General features: G+C 39.6%; 1 protein-coding gene across 3 annotated transcripts; it reads left to right on the top strand.

Annotated features, from left to right (window-relative positions):
• The first annotated feature begins 50 nt into the window (after positions 1-50).
• On the top strand, positions 51-20233 carry CHP1 (calcineurin like EF-hand protein 1). 3 transcript variants are annotated; one of them, XM_075152156.1, is made up of 8 exons: positions 93-320; positions 5403-5475; positions 8940-9038; positions 12977-13057; positions 14370-14497; positions 15389-15450; positions 16522-16644; positions 19642-20233. In XM_075152156.1, the coding sequence occupies exons 1-8, from the start codon at positions 254-256 to the stop codon at positions 19669-19671; spliced, it is 663 nt and encodes a 220-aa protein (XP_075008257.1). In that variant the 5' UTR covers positions 93-253; the 3' UTR covers positions 19672-20233. The 3 variants fall into 3 exon arrangements, with proteins under 3 accessions (XP_075008258.1, XP_075008257.1, XP_075008256.1); XM_075152155.1 differs by having other exon boundaries at positions 97-320; positions 17953-20233; XM_075152157.1 differs by lacking the exon at positions 8940-9038 and having other exon boundaries at positions 51-320; positions 17953-20233.
• Positions 20234-21487: the final 1254 nt, after the last annotated feature.

Here is a 21487-nt window from a genome sequence, read left to right as displayed (position 1 = left end):
TCTGGCGGCGGCAGCCGGGCGGCTGAGGGGCGGGGTGAGGCGGGCGGCGAGGGCCGGGCCGGGCCGGGCCGGGCCGGACGCGGCGGGCGGGGCGATAAGAGTCGGTGCGGGCTCGCCTTCCGCCTCAGTACACTGGGCGGCCGCGGACGGGCCCGTGCTGGGGTGGCTGTGGCACCGCCGTCGCTGTTCGGCTGCGTAACTCTCGCCGGTGCGGAGCACGGTCCTTCCCTGCCCCTCAGGCCCAGCGGCGGCGATGGGTTCCCGGGCGTCCACGCTGCTGCGGGACGAGGAGATCGAGGAGATCAAGAAGGAGACGGGCTGTGAGTGCCGGGGCGTGAGGCGGGCCGGGAAGTGCTGTGGGGGCTGGGCTCCCGGAGCGGGGCAGCGTCCCGTCTCTGAAGCCGGGAAGGCGCCTCGGCCAGTCGCGCCGCCGTCTGTCCCCTCGCGGCTGCGCGTCGACCCGTTCCCGGGGCGGCCGGCCCTGCTCGGCGAGGGGAGGCGAGCGCGACCGCTGCGTTCCCGGCTGGGCAGTGCTTGGTCCCAGCTGGCTCTGGGCCGAGACCCCGCTGTCCCCAGCGACCGGGGGCGGACATGGTTCGTAGGCCTGCGGAAACCTACGAAACGCCTCTTAGTTCGCCCCCGTCCCCGCTGCCGGTCGCCGCGCAGGAGCGGCCCTGGGGGGACCGTCCCCCTGAGGGGACCGCACCCGCGGCCCGGGGCTGGCAGAAACTGGCGGGCAACCCGTCTCCTTTGCTACTCTGCCGGCGTCCCTCTTGCTTGGGGCTGGCAGCAGCCGCTGGCTGTAAATACAGCCGCTGGTGGCAGAGGTGCTCCGTGGGCTGGCCTGAACGCGACAGGGGCAGCTGCGGGGGCTGGCGTTTGCTTGGCGCACTAGAAAGCGAAAGCTGTCATCCAGCTAGCCGGGATCTGCCAGTCCCTTCGGTTCCTGGCTACGGTAGGGTTGCGGGGGAGACCTCGCGTGGGAGCCATTACTGTGGCTTAAGGAGGCGAAGATCGGCTGTACAACGGCAGCGAGATCTGAGTGGGAAGGGAGAGAAGTAGTGCTCTTGGTATCTGCAGTATTGCATTCGGTCAGAGATAACTCGTTGGATTTTGAAGAGTTGTCTGTCTCTGTTTCTGGTGCTGGAGTTTCTGTCCAGCAGCTGTTTTTAGCCCGAAAAAGCTCTCATATAGAAAATTTTTTCCAAGTGTTATTTGTTTCATAGGCTATTGCTAAAGTTGCCTTAAGGGTATTCAGAATGAATGCTGAGTGCTATTTAAAGCATAAAGGAGGTAACATAACTTGTGAAAGTTGGGTATGGTTAACTAAAAAAAGTGAAAATTCCTGCACTAGTCACCAATTGGGAGAGCGTTATTCAAGCTGGACTATAGTATATATACCATATAGTATTTGAACGAGTTGCTCTCCATAAACATAAAGTACCTTAGAAAAGGTAAAACTCAGTGTTGTTAATTTGGCTGATAGAATGGTTGCCTATCTGAGAATTCTAGCAAATACTGAATGACAGTAAATGGAGGGTGCCCTCCATAGTCAGAGAGGGGAGGGCATAACATCATGGGTATCACTTTGCTGTTTGCTCCCCCCCTGCCCCCCCTTCAGGTAAACAAGGTCTTTCCAGATCACGTTTTTCTCCTGCTTATGCTTGCTGATCTGTTCTTGCTACATGAAAATACTTTCCTCAGTTTTCTTTCCAATAGAAATGATATCATATATTCACTTGAGGTTTATTTGTGTCAGGAAAATGAGTGGCTACAGAAAAGGAGTGGAAGAAAATTAAGACAGTACTAGTGTAATGGACAGCTGAGTGACTTAACATAGTTTCCATGATCCTTTTTCCATCTGTCAAGGGAACCTTCTACGGGAAGGCTATGATAAACAATTAGGAATGTCAAAGTCTGCTTATGCAGCAAGAACTTACTGTTTAAGCTTTGTGGCTTGAGTTTGGTTAATTTTCCTGTGTTTTTACTATTCAATTTTATAAGCAATACCACTTTGTTAATCAAGCATTGCTAATGTCTGACTCATGCTTGCTTATAAGTCATCACACTGTGTCTCGTTGACTTTATGAAATCTTTTTTTTTTTTTTTTCTTTCCCGTTTCACCCCCAGCCTGTAACCACAGCATAGGAATGTGATTTTCCTCTGCCTTTTATACTTCTTTAGGTAGATGGAAAATTCCACCAAGCTCTTATCACTGTTACACACTTCATATAGGTGCAAATATTTATGCAAGATACAAGGTGGGGAAAAAAAAAAAAAACAGGATGCTGGTTTATCTGGAACAAAGTTTACACGGAGAATACTAAGTTAGTGTTACTAAATGAAGTATCCTGTGATTTGTTAGAAACTTGATGCTGATGATACTTTACCTACTAAAGAGTTTGAGAAAGGGACTTCGTAGACGTGAAACAATTTGGCAGTACTACATGTCCATCTTGAACTTATGTTCTGGTAAGTGCTTTTAAGGATTCTTTTTTTGGCCTCCTTACTGTGAAACATGACTTCTTCAGTTCATCTGGGATAAGTATGAAGCACTGAACAGAACACTTAACCAATTCAATTGAGTTCAACTATGGAATTATACAACTTTTCTCCTGTTCAATTTTATGTAGCACAAAACTGAATAGCTAATGATACTAACATAAGTTCATGTTCTTTAGCTGAGCAAATTAAAAAGGTATCTTTTAGGGGACTTGAAGCATAGTCTTTGAAAAGCCATACAATGAGACTTAATCTCTTGAATGAAATCTAAGTTTGGATTAAAGTTCTATATTAATTTTTTTATATTGTGGTGAAAAACGCTTCTTAGCATAATAAGTTTAGAAACATCTGCAAAGGTAATGTTTCCAAGAACTGGGGAATAATTTGACCACTGAAACCTCTACTTAGTGACAGAAAATCTCCATCAAGTTCTCAGTAACAGATGCTAAGCCTGAAGTTGACAGTCCTAAATCTTAGATGATGTTGTATGGAAATTGTTTGCTTTGCATATAAACATTTTGAAATTTGAGTTTGAAAAAACCTTCAAATAGTCCTAATTGCTTTTGTATTTCAGTAACTGTAAGAAACAGATGAGAGGTCCAAGATGTTGCTTATCTGCGTTCTGTTGCAAGCTTCTGGAAAGCTATTGGAATGTAACAGTATTCAAACTATTTGGTTCACACCCTTTGTTCCCGTGCTTTGAAGCAGTCTACCGAAGCATTAATAATAAACTGATGTTCATATCAGAGCTTAGGAGAAAAAATATTTTAGAGGTAACAGGTGATGGATTTTCTGATGGATATTTATATAGTTTCTAAGTATATAAACATCATATATTTATATGAGTTTATGCTAATGTTTTAGACAAGTGTTTTGGAATGTCTAATTGCAAAAAACTTTCTCATGATTTAACAGAAGTAAACTAGAGGGTACAGCTCCTATTCCAGAGGTCTTGACTTAAATTTTTAGAAGGACCTTAGTGGGATAGCAGTATAGATAAAATCAAAAGTTAAGGCTTAAAGCTAGCTGAAACATGATTTTAAGAAGCAGTCATAAATTGCAGATCTTGATTCTGGTTCTCCTATGGTCAGCAGGGAATGTCAAAATCTTTATTTTGCATCAGAAGGCTCTGAAAAGTGTCTAGTGATGCAGCTTTCATGAGGGATGAGGGCCAAAAAGGAGATTATGAAAGAATACAGTGCTGGACCTGAATCATCTTCTTTTCTCATGTAGCTATGATATGCTTTTTGTCTAGTATGATCTTAACAAAAACACCTCTTTTCCTGTCAATAGCAACATACTATTTATCACATACTAGCTGTTAACGGAGGTGTTCCAAAAATGGAGTTGCTGACATTAGTTTGGAAATGGTAGCTGAGTAGAATTCTCATCACCCTGTTTCTTTCCAGGGAGCAGTGGGAGTTCTTACTGGAGATGTAACTCCAGCCTATTCTTTTTTCATCATCAGTTGTTGTTATTGTATATCATATCTAAAGCACTAAATCAGGAATGCAGAAATTCGAAGTCTTTAAAATACTGGTGCCTGCTTTCTATGTGTGTGTTGCTTAACTTGAAATTGAGCAAGCTGCCCTGTCTGATTGTAGAGAAGTTGCCTTAGGTGGAACTGAGCAAATTGCCCAACCCTATGCAAAGAATGAATGTTGCCAGGGAGACAAGGGGGGTGTGGGGGGAACTAGTTGCTGGCAGGTCATCCTAAAGGAGGGAACAGTTGAACCTAAACAAATAGCCTGGAGAAAGAACAAACCTGAAAAAAACAACTTTGCCTCAGTTGTCACAGATCAGACAACTGCTGTGCAACCTGTTCCCAAATAAGTTTTAACAAGTAACAAAAGCATTGTACATGTGCTGGTGAAGGCTTTTAAAACAATTGAATCTGAAAATGACACTAAGTCCTAGTTTTACTGAGTAAACATTAAAAATCAATTCAGTCTTATTTCATGTATTTATTAACTTCATCTGAAGAGGCTCTGAAAAGCCAAGATCTTCTGTAGGGCATTCTTTCAGTGTTAAAAGAATTGCTATTCTAGGTGGGTTTAACCTGCTCCCATCATGGACTATTCTAAAGATCTAGATATCTAGTATCTTGGGTTGTCTAATATCTTGGTAGTGTTGCACCACTTAATGGTGCTAAACTTAATAGTGGCTTTGGAATTTTTGTTTCAAATTGCAGATTTAAAAAGTCTGCACTAAATTTCTGCTTGCTTTATGTCCCAACTCCCTCCCGAACTTCTTTAGAAATAGGCTTTTTAATTTTTAACTCAATGTCCTAGAAGCCTGGAAATGACTGGAAAAACAAACTGTTTAGAATCAGGCAGTCCTGTAAGGGAAGAAAAGTGATCAGGTGTTTCCAGATGCAGAGAAACTGAGTACACTTTCCATCTTTAGATGGAAAAAGACAACAGGAGTAGAGTTAAGCAAAAGAGAAAAAAGATACTACAGCAGAGGTCTGCGGTATCATGAATGATGTAGAGGTCATCAGTGGAGGCTGTGTCCAGATTATTTCTAGCCATAAAGGAATCAAGGGAAATACAGTGGAACTGTGAATCAAATATTTTTTTCTTTTTAATTGCCATTTACTGAATCAGATAACCAAAGAATGTTAGAGACCAAACTGTAAATGGGTAGAAGTCAGAGTTAGACAAATTTTTGAAGAATGGGCTTATTTGTGGATTCTTGAATATTAAGATGCAATTTACAGCTCATGAAGTTCCTAAACTGCTGATTGCTATGTGCTTCCAATGTAACTTGTTTTGTGTAATTTTTTTTTTTTTGGAACACAGCTTCTGGCAACAGAGTAGTTCAGTGTAATGAGGTCCGTTTCTATGAGGAATCATTGACATGCTAATTTGTGTTTCTTCTTTCTTTTCTTTTTTCTTCAGTCTCCCACAGTCAAATCACCCGCTTGTACAGTCGCTTCACCAGCCTAGACAAAGGAGAAAATGGCACTCTTAGGTGGGTATCGTCACTTATTCAGCTGTCCTTGCATTGACACATATCTGTAATAGTGGCTTGCTGTTGCAGGATGCCTGCATGTTTTCCTCATATGGTGAATCAGTGAGGCTACTGTAACAGGTTCTTTCATTCCTACTGTCTACATGGACATTCAAGTTTGTTCTCTTTTATGAAAGGTCAGGAGAAATCTGATTGTTGAATTGAGGTGCTCTGAATACCAATTGTCTTCACTATAGTGCTGAGGGTTTGTAGCAGTTAATATAAGAAAGGTCAGATTTGGTATTCAAGGTCTTACAACAAATGTTCAGAAATGTTAAACCACGTTATTTCTTACCTTTCTTTATATGTTGCTTCTAATAATTATTACAAGAATGGTTCCATTATGTCTTCTTCATGCTGGCTTTTATAACAAAAAGATCATTTATATTTTTGGGAGCATGGGCTCTTAATTGTTTCTGATACCCAGTGCCTTTTAACACTACTTTGATCTGCAAGCCCTTTACTATTCTTAACTTTGCACCTCTTGTTGAACACCCATGTCTATTAGTATGCTCAGAAATAAAAAGAAAGAGCTGGAATTGAGTCACTGTGACTAAACAAATACACATTTTATTCTTTAAAGTAGTAGCGCAGGATATTCCAAGACCTTTAAAGTGTTTATCTTCTGTCTACAATTTGAAAACTACAGAAGTGAACCAGTTTCTTACAACTTAATCAATTAAATAAAGATGAGGCTTAAACTTTGTCTGCAAAACACTTTTCACTTTGATGGACTGAGTCTGCTGGAAAGAGTATTCTCAACTGAAAGGTAAACTGTAGTGGGATGATTGCCTGTTAAAACATATCGCTGCCTGCTGCCTTTGTTCTTTAGCTTTCCTCACACTTGTATTGCGTATTGGTATTGGTTTGCTCTTTATTTACTGAACTAATTATGAACTCTGATTGTATTAAATTGCTTATTGTTCTTCTCTTTTGATGTTGCCTACAGATTACATTAATATTATGGAAATGTATGACAAATAATAATTGTCCATGATTGCACCATGGGTGCAATTTTGCGACCAGCGTAGTTGATCTAAGACCGTATTGCCACTGAAAGTCTGTTGCTTTTCTGTGTTGATGCCGGTACTCAAGGCTCATCTTTGGAAACTAACCTACAGCTTTGAAAACTTGCCAAGCAAAACAACAAAAAAGGAATCTGATCAGTTTTCAGGTGGATTTTGTTTCCCATTCACCATATAGCTGCATATGCCAGAACCAGTGCACAGGGAAGCTGGAGAGAATGCAGGAGAGAGTAGGAAGGGGAAGGGGACCTTGTTGTAGCATAGTATTCGGGGTCTGGATGGGATGGAGTTAATTTTTTTCATAGCAACTCCATCCCAGTCATAAACATAGCAAGTCATCCCAGTCAGGGATCACCTGGGCTTTTGTGTATGATCTTGCAAAATGTGGTCGTAGAATGCACTATAAACCTATAAAAGCTAGACCTACTTATAAACCAACCTAACTATAAAGCTAGAATCATACTTAGAAGATGAAGGTGACAAGTTGTAAGATACACTGTCTTTGGCAGTACCGCCAGCTTACTGCAGTTTCCTTTCCTGAAGGAAATATGCAGTTCCTTCTGGTGCCACAAATTGCTGACTTCTCAGTTAACATTTAAGTTATTGGTTGTGGAGTTGTACTGTAAACAGGACTACTGAGTGATTATTTTTGGTTAAAAATACTCTCCTTCCTCTTTTGGTTTGTGCAGATATTTTTTAAGCTGACTGACTCCAGTGTTTTGGAGTGTGGCTATACTGTAAATATCTGGACTTGCATAGCTGAAGGGATGACAAAATGGATTGTGGGTGTGGAAACAATTGGCTTGATGGGATGGGCAGGAACTTCTTAAGCCCACTCTGTCACCGAAGCCAATGTATCATATAAATTGTAGCATTGGCTAATTGGCAATTGTGACATACAGATCAGCTGGTGATATTGTAGGTAAGGTTAATAGTGCTTATGTCTCAAAATTAAATTACTTGAAAGGAAAAAAGTAACAGCCCCTTCAAACTTTGCATGTGGGTTTAGTCTTCACTGATGAATAAAGGTGATGACTGCCAGACTAGCGCAATTTGAACCTAGCACACACTCTTCCTCAGCTCCTCCCTCCAACTTTAAATTCACCCGTTGAGTCCATAAAGTCTGGATAAACTTCAACGTGATTGTACTCAGTTTACGTAAGAGAGAAATTAATTAAATATGCGATGAATGTCTGTTGCACAATGCTTAGTTTCATAGTGTTACGTATCAGGAGGAGTTTAACTTTCCTTGTTGATAATCACGTGGTACTTGGGAAAGGAAGTGAAGTTCGTTTGGAAAATCCCAGCAACTGTGCAAACTGTGATCCATTAACTTGCAGTCTTGGCCTCTAAGCATAGCCCGCTCCCAAACGCGGCTGACTTAGAGTGGCACTCAAATTTTGAAACCTGCCCTGGCACCCACAATACGTGGAAACCATTAAGTTTAAGTAATGGAAAACTACTTCCTGAAAAAACAATGAGGGGAGAGTAAGAACTACAGCTTGGAAGGTCATAAATGTTGGTTTCTGAAATACTGATTAAAGAGAACTTGCTACTTTGAGACGTGCGAGATGAAGTTACCACTTGCTTACTACCGCCAAAGAGTTTAGAAGGCATGTCTTCTGTTCGTTTCCTGTGAGCAAGAATGATTGTGTCCGTAAGGATGAGTTATACCTTTGACTTACAAATGAGATATGACAGAAATCACTCATGTGACTGTGATCAGGAAAAGAAGTGTTAGGCATTTCTTTATGGCATGAAATAAGTCTTTAAATGTGTACTACCCTTCTGAATAAGGGGAAAAGCTGTGTTGTCATCTATGTGTTAAAAATGGGGACGGTAAAGAGCACTTTGTACAGAAGATCTGGTGGTTGGTGATTAATCCTGGTGGTTAGAGGAGACAGGTAGTTCATTCTGGAACTGTAATAAAAAGCAGAATCTTTCCTAGCCAGATGTTTCTATCCAGCGCACCTATATGCAGTTTCAAGGCACTTTCTTTTTACAGAGTTACATAAATGAGGTGTAAGAGAAGGGTATTGATGGAGACAAAACTTCATATACCTTGTTTTGCCCCCTTTCCGTCCCTGCCATCCTCTAAATTTCTACAGCCATTAACTCTTATAAATTCTTTAAAAGTGTAGAAAAATGTTGTATTTTTCCTTAGCTTCACTTTTCATAAACAAAATGAGTAAGCTTCCTCAGACTTGCACCATCTGAATGAAACCAGGTTGTAAAAGCCAGGACAAAACTGTTCCTTTGAAAATTCTTTTGTCACCTGTGATTTCAATATTGTGACATGCTGAGTTGCCAAAATAAAAGGTTGATACCCTTGGATGTCCATAGCTACATTTACATTGTGAAATCTGAAACATATTTTTTCTGCCTACATCCTAACTATAGGTCAGGAGGAAACCAGTGTGCATGTTTGCTTCTTTACCTTCTGATTTCCAAGATGAGGATATTGAAGCATATGACCAGGATAAATATGTGCTTGCTTCAGTGAGTCTCCTTGTTGGGTTGGTACTGAAGTGTACCCACACAAGAATACATCTGCTCCAAAATTTATCTACTAGCAAGTAGCTCTAGACAGACACATATAGGGCTATAAAAAGGACATACTTGTCTAAACTGCTACTTTTGCATGTAACTTTTGCGTGGAGCCTCCCACTTACAGTAGTTTCTTCTGCACTGGGGAAATGACAGGTTAAGCACTTCAGAAGTATTTTTTTACTGTACAGCAATTGGTATAGCTGGTGAGTGTGGAAGAAGGATGGGAGGGCAAGTATTCTGAAAGCTGGTACATGAGAAGAATAGACACACTGTGCTGTTTATGCATATCTCATGCTTATGAAAGCTGTTCAGAAGATGGTGTCTCCTGGAGAACTTCAGAAAGCCTCTGATCCTGAGGGAAGGATAACGAGAGCTAGCCGGGCCATCTGTTAACCTTTGTCAGTGAATTGAATCATCTCAGTCTGGAAAGACTTCAAAGTAAAACATAAAAGCTAGCTCTCTGAATGTGGAATTCTTTACCTTTGCTTAAGAAAATGCAAAGGATTTTTAACTTTATCTAAAACAGAGAAGACAGGCAGGATATGGGTTTGGATTGGAGAATGATAGGGTACTAGAATAGTCTATACTTCCATCCTGGACTATGGTTTATTCACACTGCTTCCCCCCCCCTGCCCTGCCCCCCGTTCCTCGTCTAATTACCACCTTTACTTTTAGTGTACTTCTTGGTCTAATGTTTAGAAACCAATTACTCCTCCAATAGTTAAGCGACTTTTTAAATTTGTGTAGAGCATGTGTAAGGATGAAGTTAGATGAGATGGCTGACATGGCTGTGAAAGAGGAGAACATCCATCCTCTTTCCCTGTCATTTCTCCAGGCTTCCAGCACCTCTTTGTCAGCCCTGGTGCTGTTAGATTTTTAAAGTTTTTGTACTGCTTCAGGTTGCTAATTCAACAGAAAGATAATTGGGAGGATGGAGAGGAGGAAGGTGGGAAGCTTTTTGGGGGGTTTGTAGGATACATTAGACCACCAAAAGGTCTGATGAATGACAAAGCTAACATTAGCAAGGGAAGGGAGCAATGAAACCTCTTCAGTAGTAACCTGTTAAATCTGTTTGACCATCTTGCATGATACACCTTACTTCTTTTAATTATTTGCCTTTTCAAGTAATTTCTTGTTCTCTATATCCTCTGGACATTTTTCCTTTCCTCTACCACATCTGTTTCCCATATGGTTTCTTTTCTTTCCATTGTTTTACTTTCCCTCAGCTCTAGATAGACCTACCCGCCTCTTCCCTGTTGAGGGAACAGTACTCTGCTACTATCTAGAAGTAAAAAAGGACGAACAACCAGAAACAATGCAAGAAAAAAAGGGTCTAGTAGGTTTGTTGCAGCCTTTGGGGTAAGGCAGAGCCACCTTTACAGTGGGGATCTGCTGTGTGCCTTGGAGGGTATACTCATGCTTGGAAATACTTGTCTGTCTTAGAATCTACAAATTCCTTACTGCAAAGTATGTCTAAGTGTGAATGCATTGGCATATATATTAAATGGTTGGCCTGCAGAATGATAACATGCAGTTAAAGGTTGCTTTGCACATTACATTTAAGCAAGGATTTAATAGAAGCCAGGTTCCTGGAAAGATATGTTAGAAGAGCCTTGTTGCTATGGCACATGAACACAGAAGAAGTGGAGGGCACCAAATTTCCAGTAAGCTCCAGCCTCAGCCAGGTGAAGTTGGTCCCTAATGACTGCAGGAAGCCTTAGTTTATAAAGTGGAGAATAACTTACATCATGCATTCATTTACTTTTATGGCTGTTACAGCTATTTTAATTATAACACTCAGTAATGTGCTCTTAATAAGCAAAAATGGTCTACTGTGATACTGATAATGACAGGACAAATAGATTTGAAACCTGGGGAGTTATTTGTGGTTAATTGTCAATCTCCCGTTAGAAAACAGAACAACTGGAGGCTGAAATACGGAGTGTAAATTGAGGCTCAATACCAAGAAATAGTGATATGCAAGTAAAAAATTCTGAAACATTAGGATTTTGCTCTAAATGGAAGAGAGGGCAGTTGCTGCTTTTAGCTTGTAGATGTTAGCATTGACACTGAAGTCCTGTTGTTAAAATTTTGTTACTAGGACATAGGTTTTCCACATCACTGCATCTCCTGCCTAAATCGCTAATGCATACTTTGCCCTTCAGCTATAGCTTAAAATGTAGCAGTCCTGAGGGGGTCTGGTAATGAGTTGATCATGTTATACAGATGTTAACTTTGCCTATTAAAAATAATGCAGACCTGGTCAGAGCAGAAGTTTGCTGGGGTAGCTTAAAAATAGAGCTTAAAGGTTGCTCTATTAGAAGGTCAAACAGTTTAACCATGTTGTAACAGATCTATTATAATTGGGACTCTTTAACAGTGCTGTGGTGTGACTGGGTGCAAGGAGTGCTTTAGAATGCATTTGAAACTAGAACGTCTTGCTTCTGTGCCTTTCCCAGGCTAGACGAGTAAAAGGTTAGCCAATTCCTGTTTCCCCCTGTCTTTAAGATCACAGTATTATAAAAGGCCAGTATACTTAAATAATCTCAAAATCTGTTCGTGTTTACTTTACTCTGCCAGTTTTTTGGTGTAATGACGTCATGAATCAAACCTTGTTGCTGATTCATTTAGTGAGGCATAGGTTTCAAAAATAGCAAACATCTAGTAACCAAGTTTGAGTCTTTGACCCAAACTTCAAAAACAGCAGGACTGCATTTGACTTGAAGGGAATTGTCAATATTTCTGCAGACTGGGCAGGAAATGTCAAGTTATGCATCCAGACAGAATAGATTTTTTTTTTTTACAGCCTTACCCCATTGCAATTTAAAACCTAAATTATTATGGAATACATCTTGTACTAACTGATAAATTGCTGTGTTCTGTTGTAGTGGGGGAAAAAAAAACCAAACCCCAAAAAACCCCAAAATCAAACCTGTTGACCGAAGTATTCACTACGACACACTTGGTGTCACACTAAGATTATCCCACTTTCCTGTCAGTGACATTCTATTAGGTTGAAAGAAAAGGAAAATTATTAATGCAACTCTAATAATAGGGTGAACCCTCTGTTCATGTCATACTGATCTAAAATGTGTACGTCAGTACAGCTCATGATGTCTTCCAGATCAGAAAAAGCTGTAACAATCTAAGTGTAGCTATGCTTATACTATACTGGGTACATATAATCATGAGCAGGAAGGAGAATGGCTGGCAAGAGCAGTATTTGCAATGTTCTGGTGAAGTTACATCTGATGTACGGGCTGCTGTCAAAGTCTAAATTTACTATTTTAAAATAGGGGCACTGCTTGGTTGAAGCTAAAATAATCTGAAATTTGGCATTTATAATAAGATACAAAGTTGTTGCATTAAACAAAAAAAATTCTATTAGAATATGCAGGTCACTTGTGGTATGTTTGGAGGAGTATGGTATTGTCCCAGAATCTGGAATGGGGTGGTCTGGAAAAATCATGCCAACTCAAATAATTAGTACCAAAATAATTCTTTTTAAAAAAAGTTCATTTTCATTTTGAAGCCATATTTTACTTCAAAGCCATTTCAGAAGCTTTCCTTTCCTTAAATTGCAAACTAGCTGGCATCATTACAGGAAGGTTTCTAGCACAAACAACGTTAGTATCTGAGAAGTGCTGTTAACATGATAAATGAACACTGCTAGTCTGTAATGTAATACAGGCTTGGCATTGTCTTTTGCTTTGTTTTGTGCCATTAGTCATGGAGAAAACATGATTTAAAGAGTTGCATTTTAAAAACCAAGTGTCTTTCTGCAGAAATAGAACCCAACGGATGTTTTACTGTGAATTCTTTTTCAGCAACTTTTTCTTCTCTGACTTCAACTTTATGCAGACTTCTTGTGTTCTTGCTTTACTTAGCCGTGAAGACTTCCAGCGGATTCCAGAGCTTGCCATCAATCCACTGGGAGACAGAATTATCAATGCCTTCTTTCCAGAAGGGTGAGTTCCAATAGACTGAATTTGCGAGCAGGCACAAAATTTGTAGTTCGTCAGAAGTTTTGATAGAAGTGAAACGCTGATAATTAAAGCACAGATTTTGAATTTACTAATAACTGAACACCTCAAACTTGTCATGAAATGTGTGTGGGTACATTGTTTCCTCAGCATGTTTTCATTCTATAACGAGAAATACTTTACAACCTTAAAAGAGTTTTGTGTGCTTTATTCATTGACAGGCTCAGGCTTTACGTCACATTTTTTTCACTCTTCTCGCTATGCTGCTGAACACTTCTAAAGAAGGTCAAGCGCATGTATGGACTTTGGTTCTTAAAGCAAACTTGTAGCAATACTATTTTATGCTAAGTAGTATTGCAATTAACTAATTCAGTCTTGTTTTTCACCTTTTAGCCTCTAAGTGTACCTTTGTTATTAGAGCAGCTTTTTTAGTTTGTTTTTAGTTTTTGATCACATTTAAGACATAGCTTATGGCATTTCTAAGATAAATCCAAAGACATGATCAAATTTGCAATACTGTCTCTCTTCATTATACCTCTCTAGATTGTTCTATGGAATCTGCTGCTGCTCTTGAACACATTTGTCATTACTGATTGATGAAGATTGGATTGTCTAATCAAGTCAGAATATCAGCTAATACCAGGCAGGGTTTCCTGCATAGAAAGCAGGAGTCCTGGAAAGTACTTACATAGCTGGTTCCCACAGAAGCTCTAGAGAACAGAGGTATTTGTCAGGGAGCAGTGAGCGACGGCTGCCCCACAAGCAGGAGGCAAGGGTGACAGCAAAGCTGGCAGGGGCGATGTACTTACTGACAAAGGGCAGAGCACCTGAACAAGAAAAGCGGAGCAAGTCCAGTGACTGTTGTCATGTCAGCCAACAGTCCAGTGGTTGCCAGATAAGCGGACGGTGCTGAAGCAAGTCTCAGGTCAATGCAGGGAATCAGAGTCCAGATCAGCAAGATGCATTGTCAGAGTCAGGCATAGCTGCAGGATAGCTCAGGCAAGGGCCAAGGGTGAGGGCTTGAGCTTAAGTAGAGTTTGCAGGCAAGGGGAGGGGAGCCCTCAACAAGACTTCTCACAGTTTCTTTTTTTACACATCATACTTCATAACAGCGTGATCCCAGGTTGCAACTGCACTGTGTCAGAGCTGGGTTTGAGCATAGGCAGCCAAACCCTGGGGAGGTGGGAGTGGAAGAGTCTGCATGGTGTTAATGCTTTAGACATTCATACTCTTCTTTACTGAAATAAAGAACTTGTATAAGCTATGCTAAAACTGACCTGCTGAAATGCTTATGCAGAGAGGACCAGGTGAATTTCCGTGGATTCATGAGGACACTAGCCCACTTCCGACCCATAGAAGATAATGAAAAGAGCAAAGACCAGAATGGGCCAGAACCACTGAACAGCCGAAGTAACAAGCTCCACTGTAAGAAATGTGAACCCTCCTATAGAAACAATTATTTTTCTTTTTCTCCTTTTTCTGGGAAGGGAGTGAAGGGGCTTCGGGTCTTCTGTACAGTCATTCCCTGTGGAATGATATCGACTAATACCTGATATTTTTTTTTTCTTTTTAAATTAACTTGCAATCTTACCTGTTCAGCATGTCAACAGCTGACCCATTCTTATATTGGAATTTGGTGGAATTGGTTGAATCTTGAGTAATGTGTATGCTTTTCCAAATGTCTCGTAACAGAAGTGTTTCAAAATGGTTTGCATCCAAAGTTATTTCAGATTTAGAAGCCACATCCTGTATGTGAACAGGCTTTTCTGCTTCTTTATCCAGTCTTCCATATGATATAGTGCTTTTTCCTCACCTTCAGCTGAGTACTTTCTTGAGTATTTGGACATCTGCTTACAGTATGAGCAGAATGCTCTTCCTCGCTAATCAAAGTTGGCAACAGTCCTCAGAGCACTTAAAATTTCTGTCATATCTCATCTAGAATATAGCCAAAGAGAATGAATGGTAATGTAAAAATGGTTGGCTCTGAAGTTAAAGGATTGAATGTATCTTAGTGGTAATTATACTTCCACGACTCGGGGCTTTGAAGAAATACCTCTGCAAGCAGAGTGCTTCTGAAAGTACTTCTACTGAGTACTTAAGATTTTTTTACTTCTTGGCAATAATGTTAGTCCTGTATGTGGCAATAACAATTTATGGAACTGAACATGAATTTTATGGTGAATTAAAATTCTAAGCTAATTCTCTTAAGATGATTTATGAATACCTACTATTATTTTTTTTTTTTAGATAAGTGTATTGTTATGAAGAAAAATAATGGCACTTGAATTAAGCTGCTCGTTCTTTTCTTCCCTGTAGTTGCTTTTCGGTTATACGATCTAGATAAAGATGACAAGATTTCCAGGGATGAGCTTCTTCAGGTAAATAGCACAGGACTGCTTTGAATGACTCTATTGTGACCTTCTCTGTGACTTCACACCCATTTAGAATGTTGTAACTCCCCTTTTCAGTTGTCTCAAAAGAACTCCTGAAGCAATTTGGTGGCTAATTTCTTATCTCTGGTTTAAAGCTTTAGATATGGTATGAGACTTTAATCTCATTTGATAGCCCAGGCTGTTCTGTCAGACTGGGAATGCTAGATTCAAGTTTAAACCAGAGCGTTAGGCTAAGCAGATCCTATTGGAAATTATACCTAAATATTCAACAAATATACTAAGCTCCTAAGAACTACCTTCTATAACTTTCAAAGATGCTTCTAACAGGGCTTCGCAGGGACAATCCTTGAGGTGGATTAGGTTGTTTGCCTGATCTTCTGTGCATCCTCTCAATAGAATAAAACTTCTTGAAATTGCAGCAAAGGTAATCAAAGTTCATCAGTGCTGCATATATATGAAACTAGGCTTGAGCTAGGAGTAATTACATACTACTAATCCTGGGAAGTAGACATGACAATTTGTGGTTCCTGATGTAGCAGAAGGATTTGCGTTTGACTGAAACTGCCCTCTTCTATTTGCACAGAAAATGCTTTACTAACTGTAGAGAGTAATGGCAGTTATCATTTGACCATATACTTACAAGATTCCCGTAGGCAACTGTCTCAGACAGCGGATATTCAATCAAATGTTGGTATGTTTTGTGGGGAAAAAAAATAGACAAAAGCATTGGAACAAAACATACTCATTCCTAGTTCCAAAAGCTTTCTCATACTTCTACCTTTTCCTGCTGCCTAGTGAAAAAGCAGGATTCTTTGTCAAAGGTGGCTACAAAAGGAAGTCTCTTTCCTGAAAGCCTTGATGTACAAAGGACAAATAAAAGTCTGTTTAGAAATTACTTCCATGGAAATCCTCCAGGGTTGTTTTTGTATGGTGTTATTTTGACAGTATACACAAGAAAAACAGCACTAAGAATACTTCTGTTCCTATGTCAAGAATGTTTTTTTTTTTCTTATTTAAGAAAAAAAATAATGATCTGGGGACTTCTGTATGTTACAGGTATTACGGATGATGGTTGGTGTAAACATTTCAGATGAGCAGCTGGGCAGCATTGCTGACAGGACAATCCAGGAAGCTGATCAAGATGGGGATAGTGCCATCTCCTTTGCAGAGTTTGTAAAGGTTGGTAAACAACACTTCTAACAACTAAATGAAACTGCTTAGTACTGGGCAAGTCATTCAGGCTTAAATGCAACTGGAAACAGAGGAAGTCATTCAAATAGTCCTGCCTGCCTGCATTTGGGCAAAGCAAGCCTTCTGCTAGCTCTTTCTTCCATTCTTTATCAGGACTTTTTTTGTTTTTAATACTGTCGGTGTACTCATAATTAGTCCATGTTTCTTCATACTCTTACATAAGCTACAGCACTGAATATACTGCAGAATTTTCACCTTTTTCTTTTGCAACCACTTCTTTCTATACAAGTAGCCTGACTAGCACGGTTACAACAGAGTAGTTCTGCTATAATTGTGCTGATCAGTTTTCACTTGTAGATTTTAGCAACACAACTAATATCAATATTCAAGTTCCTAACTCTAGTCCTTTGAATTACATCTTTTGTTATTCAGAAATAGGTAATAGTAAGTAGCCATTATATAGTCAGTGGAGAAAGTTGTCCTATAGCAGAACAATTTCAACTACCTAATGGGATGGTGTTGACAAGAGGAACCAGACTCATCTTGGAGGTGGACAAAGATAGGACAAGAGGCAACAGAAACAAGTTGCAACATGGGAAATTCTGGTTAGCTATAAGGAAAACATCTTACCAAGAGGATGATCATAGGTGCTGAAGATGTAGAACCCCCTTCCTTGCAGATATTTAAAACTTAACTGGACAAGGCCCTGATCTAGCTGGCCCTGCTTTAAGCAGGAGTTGAGGGAGTTGGACTAAAAGACCTCCAGACGTCTCTTCAAACTTAAATTACTCTGATCTTGGAACACTGAAGTCTACTGCCTGAGGCAGCCTGGAGCAGACTAATGTCTTAGTACCTCAGTGTGAATAGCAATTCAGTGAATGAAGTTGCCACCCAGTTTTACAATGATCTGCATTAGTGATGCTGTGGTCTTGATTTTTAGCTCTTCAATGACTGCTCATGCCCCTTCCTCTACTCTGTTCTCCCTTCTGTTTCCTGGCCATGCATTCCCACACAGTCTAATTTTGGGAATCCAAGCCTTTCTGCGCTGTTGGCAGACTGAAATTGCATTAGTTACATTTTGGTTGACAGCCTTCTTCCAGCTTTAACGGCTGAAGTTTCTTTCCTTGGAAGGACCTTAGTCCAGAATGAAAAATAGCAGTCTCTAGATGAAAGACTGGCATGCCAAATTGAAGACATCCCATGTTCCTGCCCATTTCCTCTATACTAGAGTAAGAAACCTTGTACGAGAGAAGTATGTACAGTAACTTAAGTAGCGTTTTCTGAATTTTATTGCAGGTTTTGGAGAAGGTGGATGTAGAGCAGAAAATGAGCATTCGATTTCTTCACTGATGGATGGAGAACCTATTCCTTTCTACCCCTACTATATAATGAATAGAACTTCATTTTCTCCTTAGCATCTTCCCCCAGAGCATTGCTACTGGTGCATATACAATACATCTCCAACCCCTCCCTGATTTGTTCTACCAATGTGAACATTCCCTGTGCATCAGGAACAAAGGGAAATGGCTGCCATGCAACTTGGAAAGGAGCATTTTATTTTTTATTTGAAATCTTTTCTTTCCATTTTTTTATCCTTTCTCCCTTGTCTCCTTCTGCACTACCGTTTCAGCAAAAATGTCTCTCCTTACGTACTGCTGTTTAATCTACTGATTCTTCTGAGCTCTGAATCTGAGAATGGAAATACGGGAACATGCCACAGAAGCGCCCTCTGAAACACTTTGGAGACAAGCATCTACTCAAATACTAGGTGCAGTGGTAATGATTCACTTTTGCTTCCAGTAGCAACACCACATTACAGTTGCCTTTTCTTTTTCCCCCTCATTTGGCTCTTTACATGCAGATTTGTTTCTTCCCTGCTTCCAAATCTGCCTTTTACTTGAGGACTTCTCAATTTCTATGGCTTCATTGTACAACTAGCACTGAATGCATGATGATAGCCTAGAGTACTTTAAAGTACTGTGAATAGATTTTATTCTTTGTGGGATGAATTCACAGGGACAATAAGAGAATCTGTGGTGGAGACAGGCTGTGGTGTCCTCAAAAGGAATAGGAATTCTGCACTAAGTCACTTAAATTGTTCCAGTAGCAGATGCAGAAACTTGTTTCTTTCCTTTGAGTAGCTTGCAGGCTTGACAGCCAGTGGACCATGAAGTGCCCTCTCCAGGTTGCTTTGCTCTAGGATCCCTCCGTTCATCAAGGTGGTTTTGCCTCTGAAAGTGTAAACTTGTTTACCAGTGTACATAATGCAAGAAAACTAGTCATGCCAAAATCTGGATTTTTTTTTTTTTTTAGTTCTGTCACTGCCCCCTGATAATAGTGTCATGAAACATAGTAAACATAGTACTGATATTTTTTTTTTTGTCTTTTAAAATCATAGTGGCCTGAATAATCAGTAATTATCCATAATTTACATTTTCCAGTATGGAAGTCCTGGTCTGTTAGATTTGTATTAAGAGTGGTAGCTGTATTTATGAAAGCTCTGGCATAAGAATACATTTTGGGGAAGTATATATTATCCCAAATATTTCAGAATATATTTCTACACAAATCTCTTTGCAAGTGTAAGATGATTAATACCATTAATATAATGCTGATAAATTCAAGAGATCAAAATTATTGAAGGTTCTATAGTAATATGATTTTCTGTGGCTAGATTGGCAAATGATCTCATCTAGTTCAGCTGGAGCAACCTATAGTCTAGGAGGTCCTTCCAATAAAACCAAAAAACCCTGGGAGCTTCTTTATTGAACGATCAGTGTTATAACTGCTTCTTTATGTCATGTGTTAACGTTTCTATAAAATACTTACCAGTCTCAAACTACCCTCAAATGTGCATTTCCTTTTTTCTCAGTTCCTTTAACCATCACTTGTGTTAAGAGAATAACATGCAAGTCTCTGAAGGATTTTTGATTTTTTTAAATTAAGGAATTGCAAAGTGAAATGTTGCACTTTATTGTTTTGCAGAGTGCAGCACGATTCCAGAAAGAAATGTAAATTAAAAACCTCTACTCTGTATGAGAAAGAAACATTACAGTTTTATGACCATGTCATGTAAAATAGGAATGTAACAATGTTAACAGATTGAAAAGTAAAAGAGTGTTCGTAGGCTATGTGATCTGCTTTAAAGTAGGTGTTGCTCTCTTCTGGCTATATAGTTGTAACCTACAGTTGTGCCTTATTGTCCCAGTGAGACTGGATATTGTATTTATCAATCCATAAATAAACCCTCCACTGTATTAAAAAAAACCCAAAACTATTCCTGTATGGTAATTGACTATCCTTTAATGACTGGAAAAGTTAAATACCGGTAGAATGGTGCTAGCGGGCCTTACAGATCAATTTTTTATAACTGAGCTTGTTTTCAGAGTATTAATAATCCCTCATTCTGCCAGTAGAGTGGAGGAAACTAGTGCAAAACATGAGCTCCAGAAGAGGACTTGCACTCATAATACTGCACTATGGATCCCATAACAACATGAGCTTTACACTTCTCTATGGTTCCAAACTAGGCTTTTTTGTTATAGTGTTGTTCTAATTAAAGGGTATATAATACCAATGCTAGTTTGTGATGTCTGTCCTTATAAGCTCCCACCTTAGAAATCAGGTATTTATGCTAATGTGCTTTAAGGTGAACACAAATACTCTAATAGGTACACAGCAAAAAAAAAAAAAACCCACAACCAAAACAAAATCCAACTAACCCTCCCACAATAAACAAAAAAAACCCCAACTATCAGAATTTAACTTTGCTGTTAGCTGTATAAATCACATGGAAGCCACTGAGTATCTTATTCAGTGTTCTGAAATATACATATTTAACACGTAGCTTAAAAGGTGGTAGACAGTAAGAGGAGTTTTACAGAGCTGAGATTTCAAATTTATGTAAAATTTAAAATAGTTCAAAACTAAGCTGTACGGATATAAGCAGATCTCCACAAAAGTCATGGTTTTAGCATACCCGATTGCTTGTAGAAATTAAATTTTAAGTCTGCTTGAGAACAAAGGTCATCTGTGAAGGTTAAAGTCTGGAAGAGCGGTGAGATCATCAGCTCAAAGGCAGAACTACTTAATATTTCATCTTTGTCCTTTGAAAAAGCAGTATATGGGATAAGTATTTAAGTACAGATGAACGATTTTCCAGTCTACTGGCAAATAGGAAATAAAGTCTATTTTCAAATCTGCAGACTCAAGTTTGTTACATTGAGAATCTCTGGATGGTTGGCTGCATGCAGCCAATTAGTTTTCATTGTCTGTTAGAGTATTTTGAAGACTACAGAAAGCGGAAATAGGTTTGATAACTCATTTGCCACCTTTCAGTATTGATTAGCTGGCTTAAATAGCTGTAGGCTCATTAGCTTGGCATCAAGTCTGGGCAAAACAAAAAAATCTGAATACAGGATTTGACTCATGAGGAGCGGAAGTAAAAATAATGCTAGTTTCCATAACTTTACAATAGAAAATTACTTGCAAGGTCTGCTTTGAGGTCTTTGAAACTACAACTTTGGTTGTAAATAGTGCGTGGATATATTTAAGTTGGCAGAAGTGTTTTATTTAAGCTGACAATCCGCATTAAAACACCACATAGTAGAAAAGCGTGCATTAAATGGATTAAGATTTCAACTGAAACTGGCTTGTAGTAGTTGTGATGAATCACGGTTAAATGGGGGTGTTTCTCGAGAGTTTTGTGAATGGGTAAGTACTCCTCTTCACACTATTCAATACACTCACCCGTCAGCCTGAAGTGTAAAATTACCGCTGCTAAAAAAAATATAATTTTTTGCAGATGACACAAAAACTGGCAGAATGAATA

The sequence above is a fragment of the Calonectris borealis genome, chromosome 5 (genome assembly GCF_964195595.1).
Source record: "Calonectris borealis chromosome 5, bCalBor7.hap1.2, whole genome shotgun sequence".
NCBI classification, from domain to species: Eukaryota; Metazoa; Chordata; class Aves; order Procellariiformes; family Procellariidae; genus Calonectris; species Calonectris borealis.
Note: the sequence above shows the minus strand (reverse complement) of the source record. Positions and strands in the feature narration are given on the sequence as shown.

What these genes read in the sequence shown, in the direction of transcription:
- CHP1 (XM_075152155.1), top strand. Translation starts at nt 254, where the DNA reads ATGGGTTCCCGGGCGTCCACGCTGCTGCGGGACGAGGAGATCGAGGAG. An exon ending in ATAAATATGTGCTTGCTTCA is followed by an intron (nt 9,039 to 12,976) that starts GTGAGTCTCCTT and finishes TGCTTTACTTAG; the next exon opens with CCGTGAAGACTTCCAGCGGA. An exon ending in CCTTTGCAGAGTTTGTAAAG is followed by an intron (nt 16,645 to 17,952) that starts GTTGGTAAACAA and finishes ATTTTATTGCAG; the next exon opens with GTTTTGGAGAAGGTGGATGT.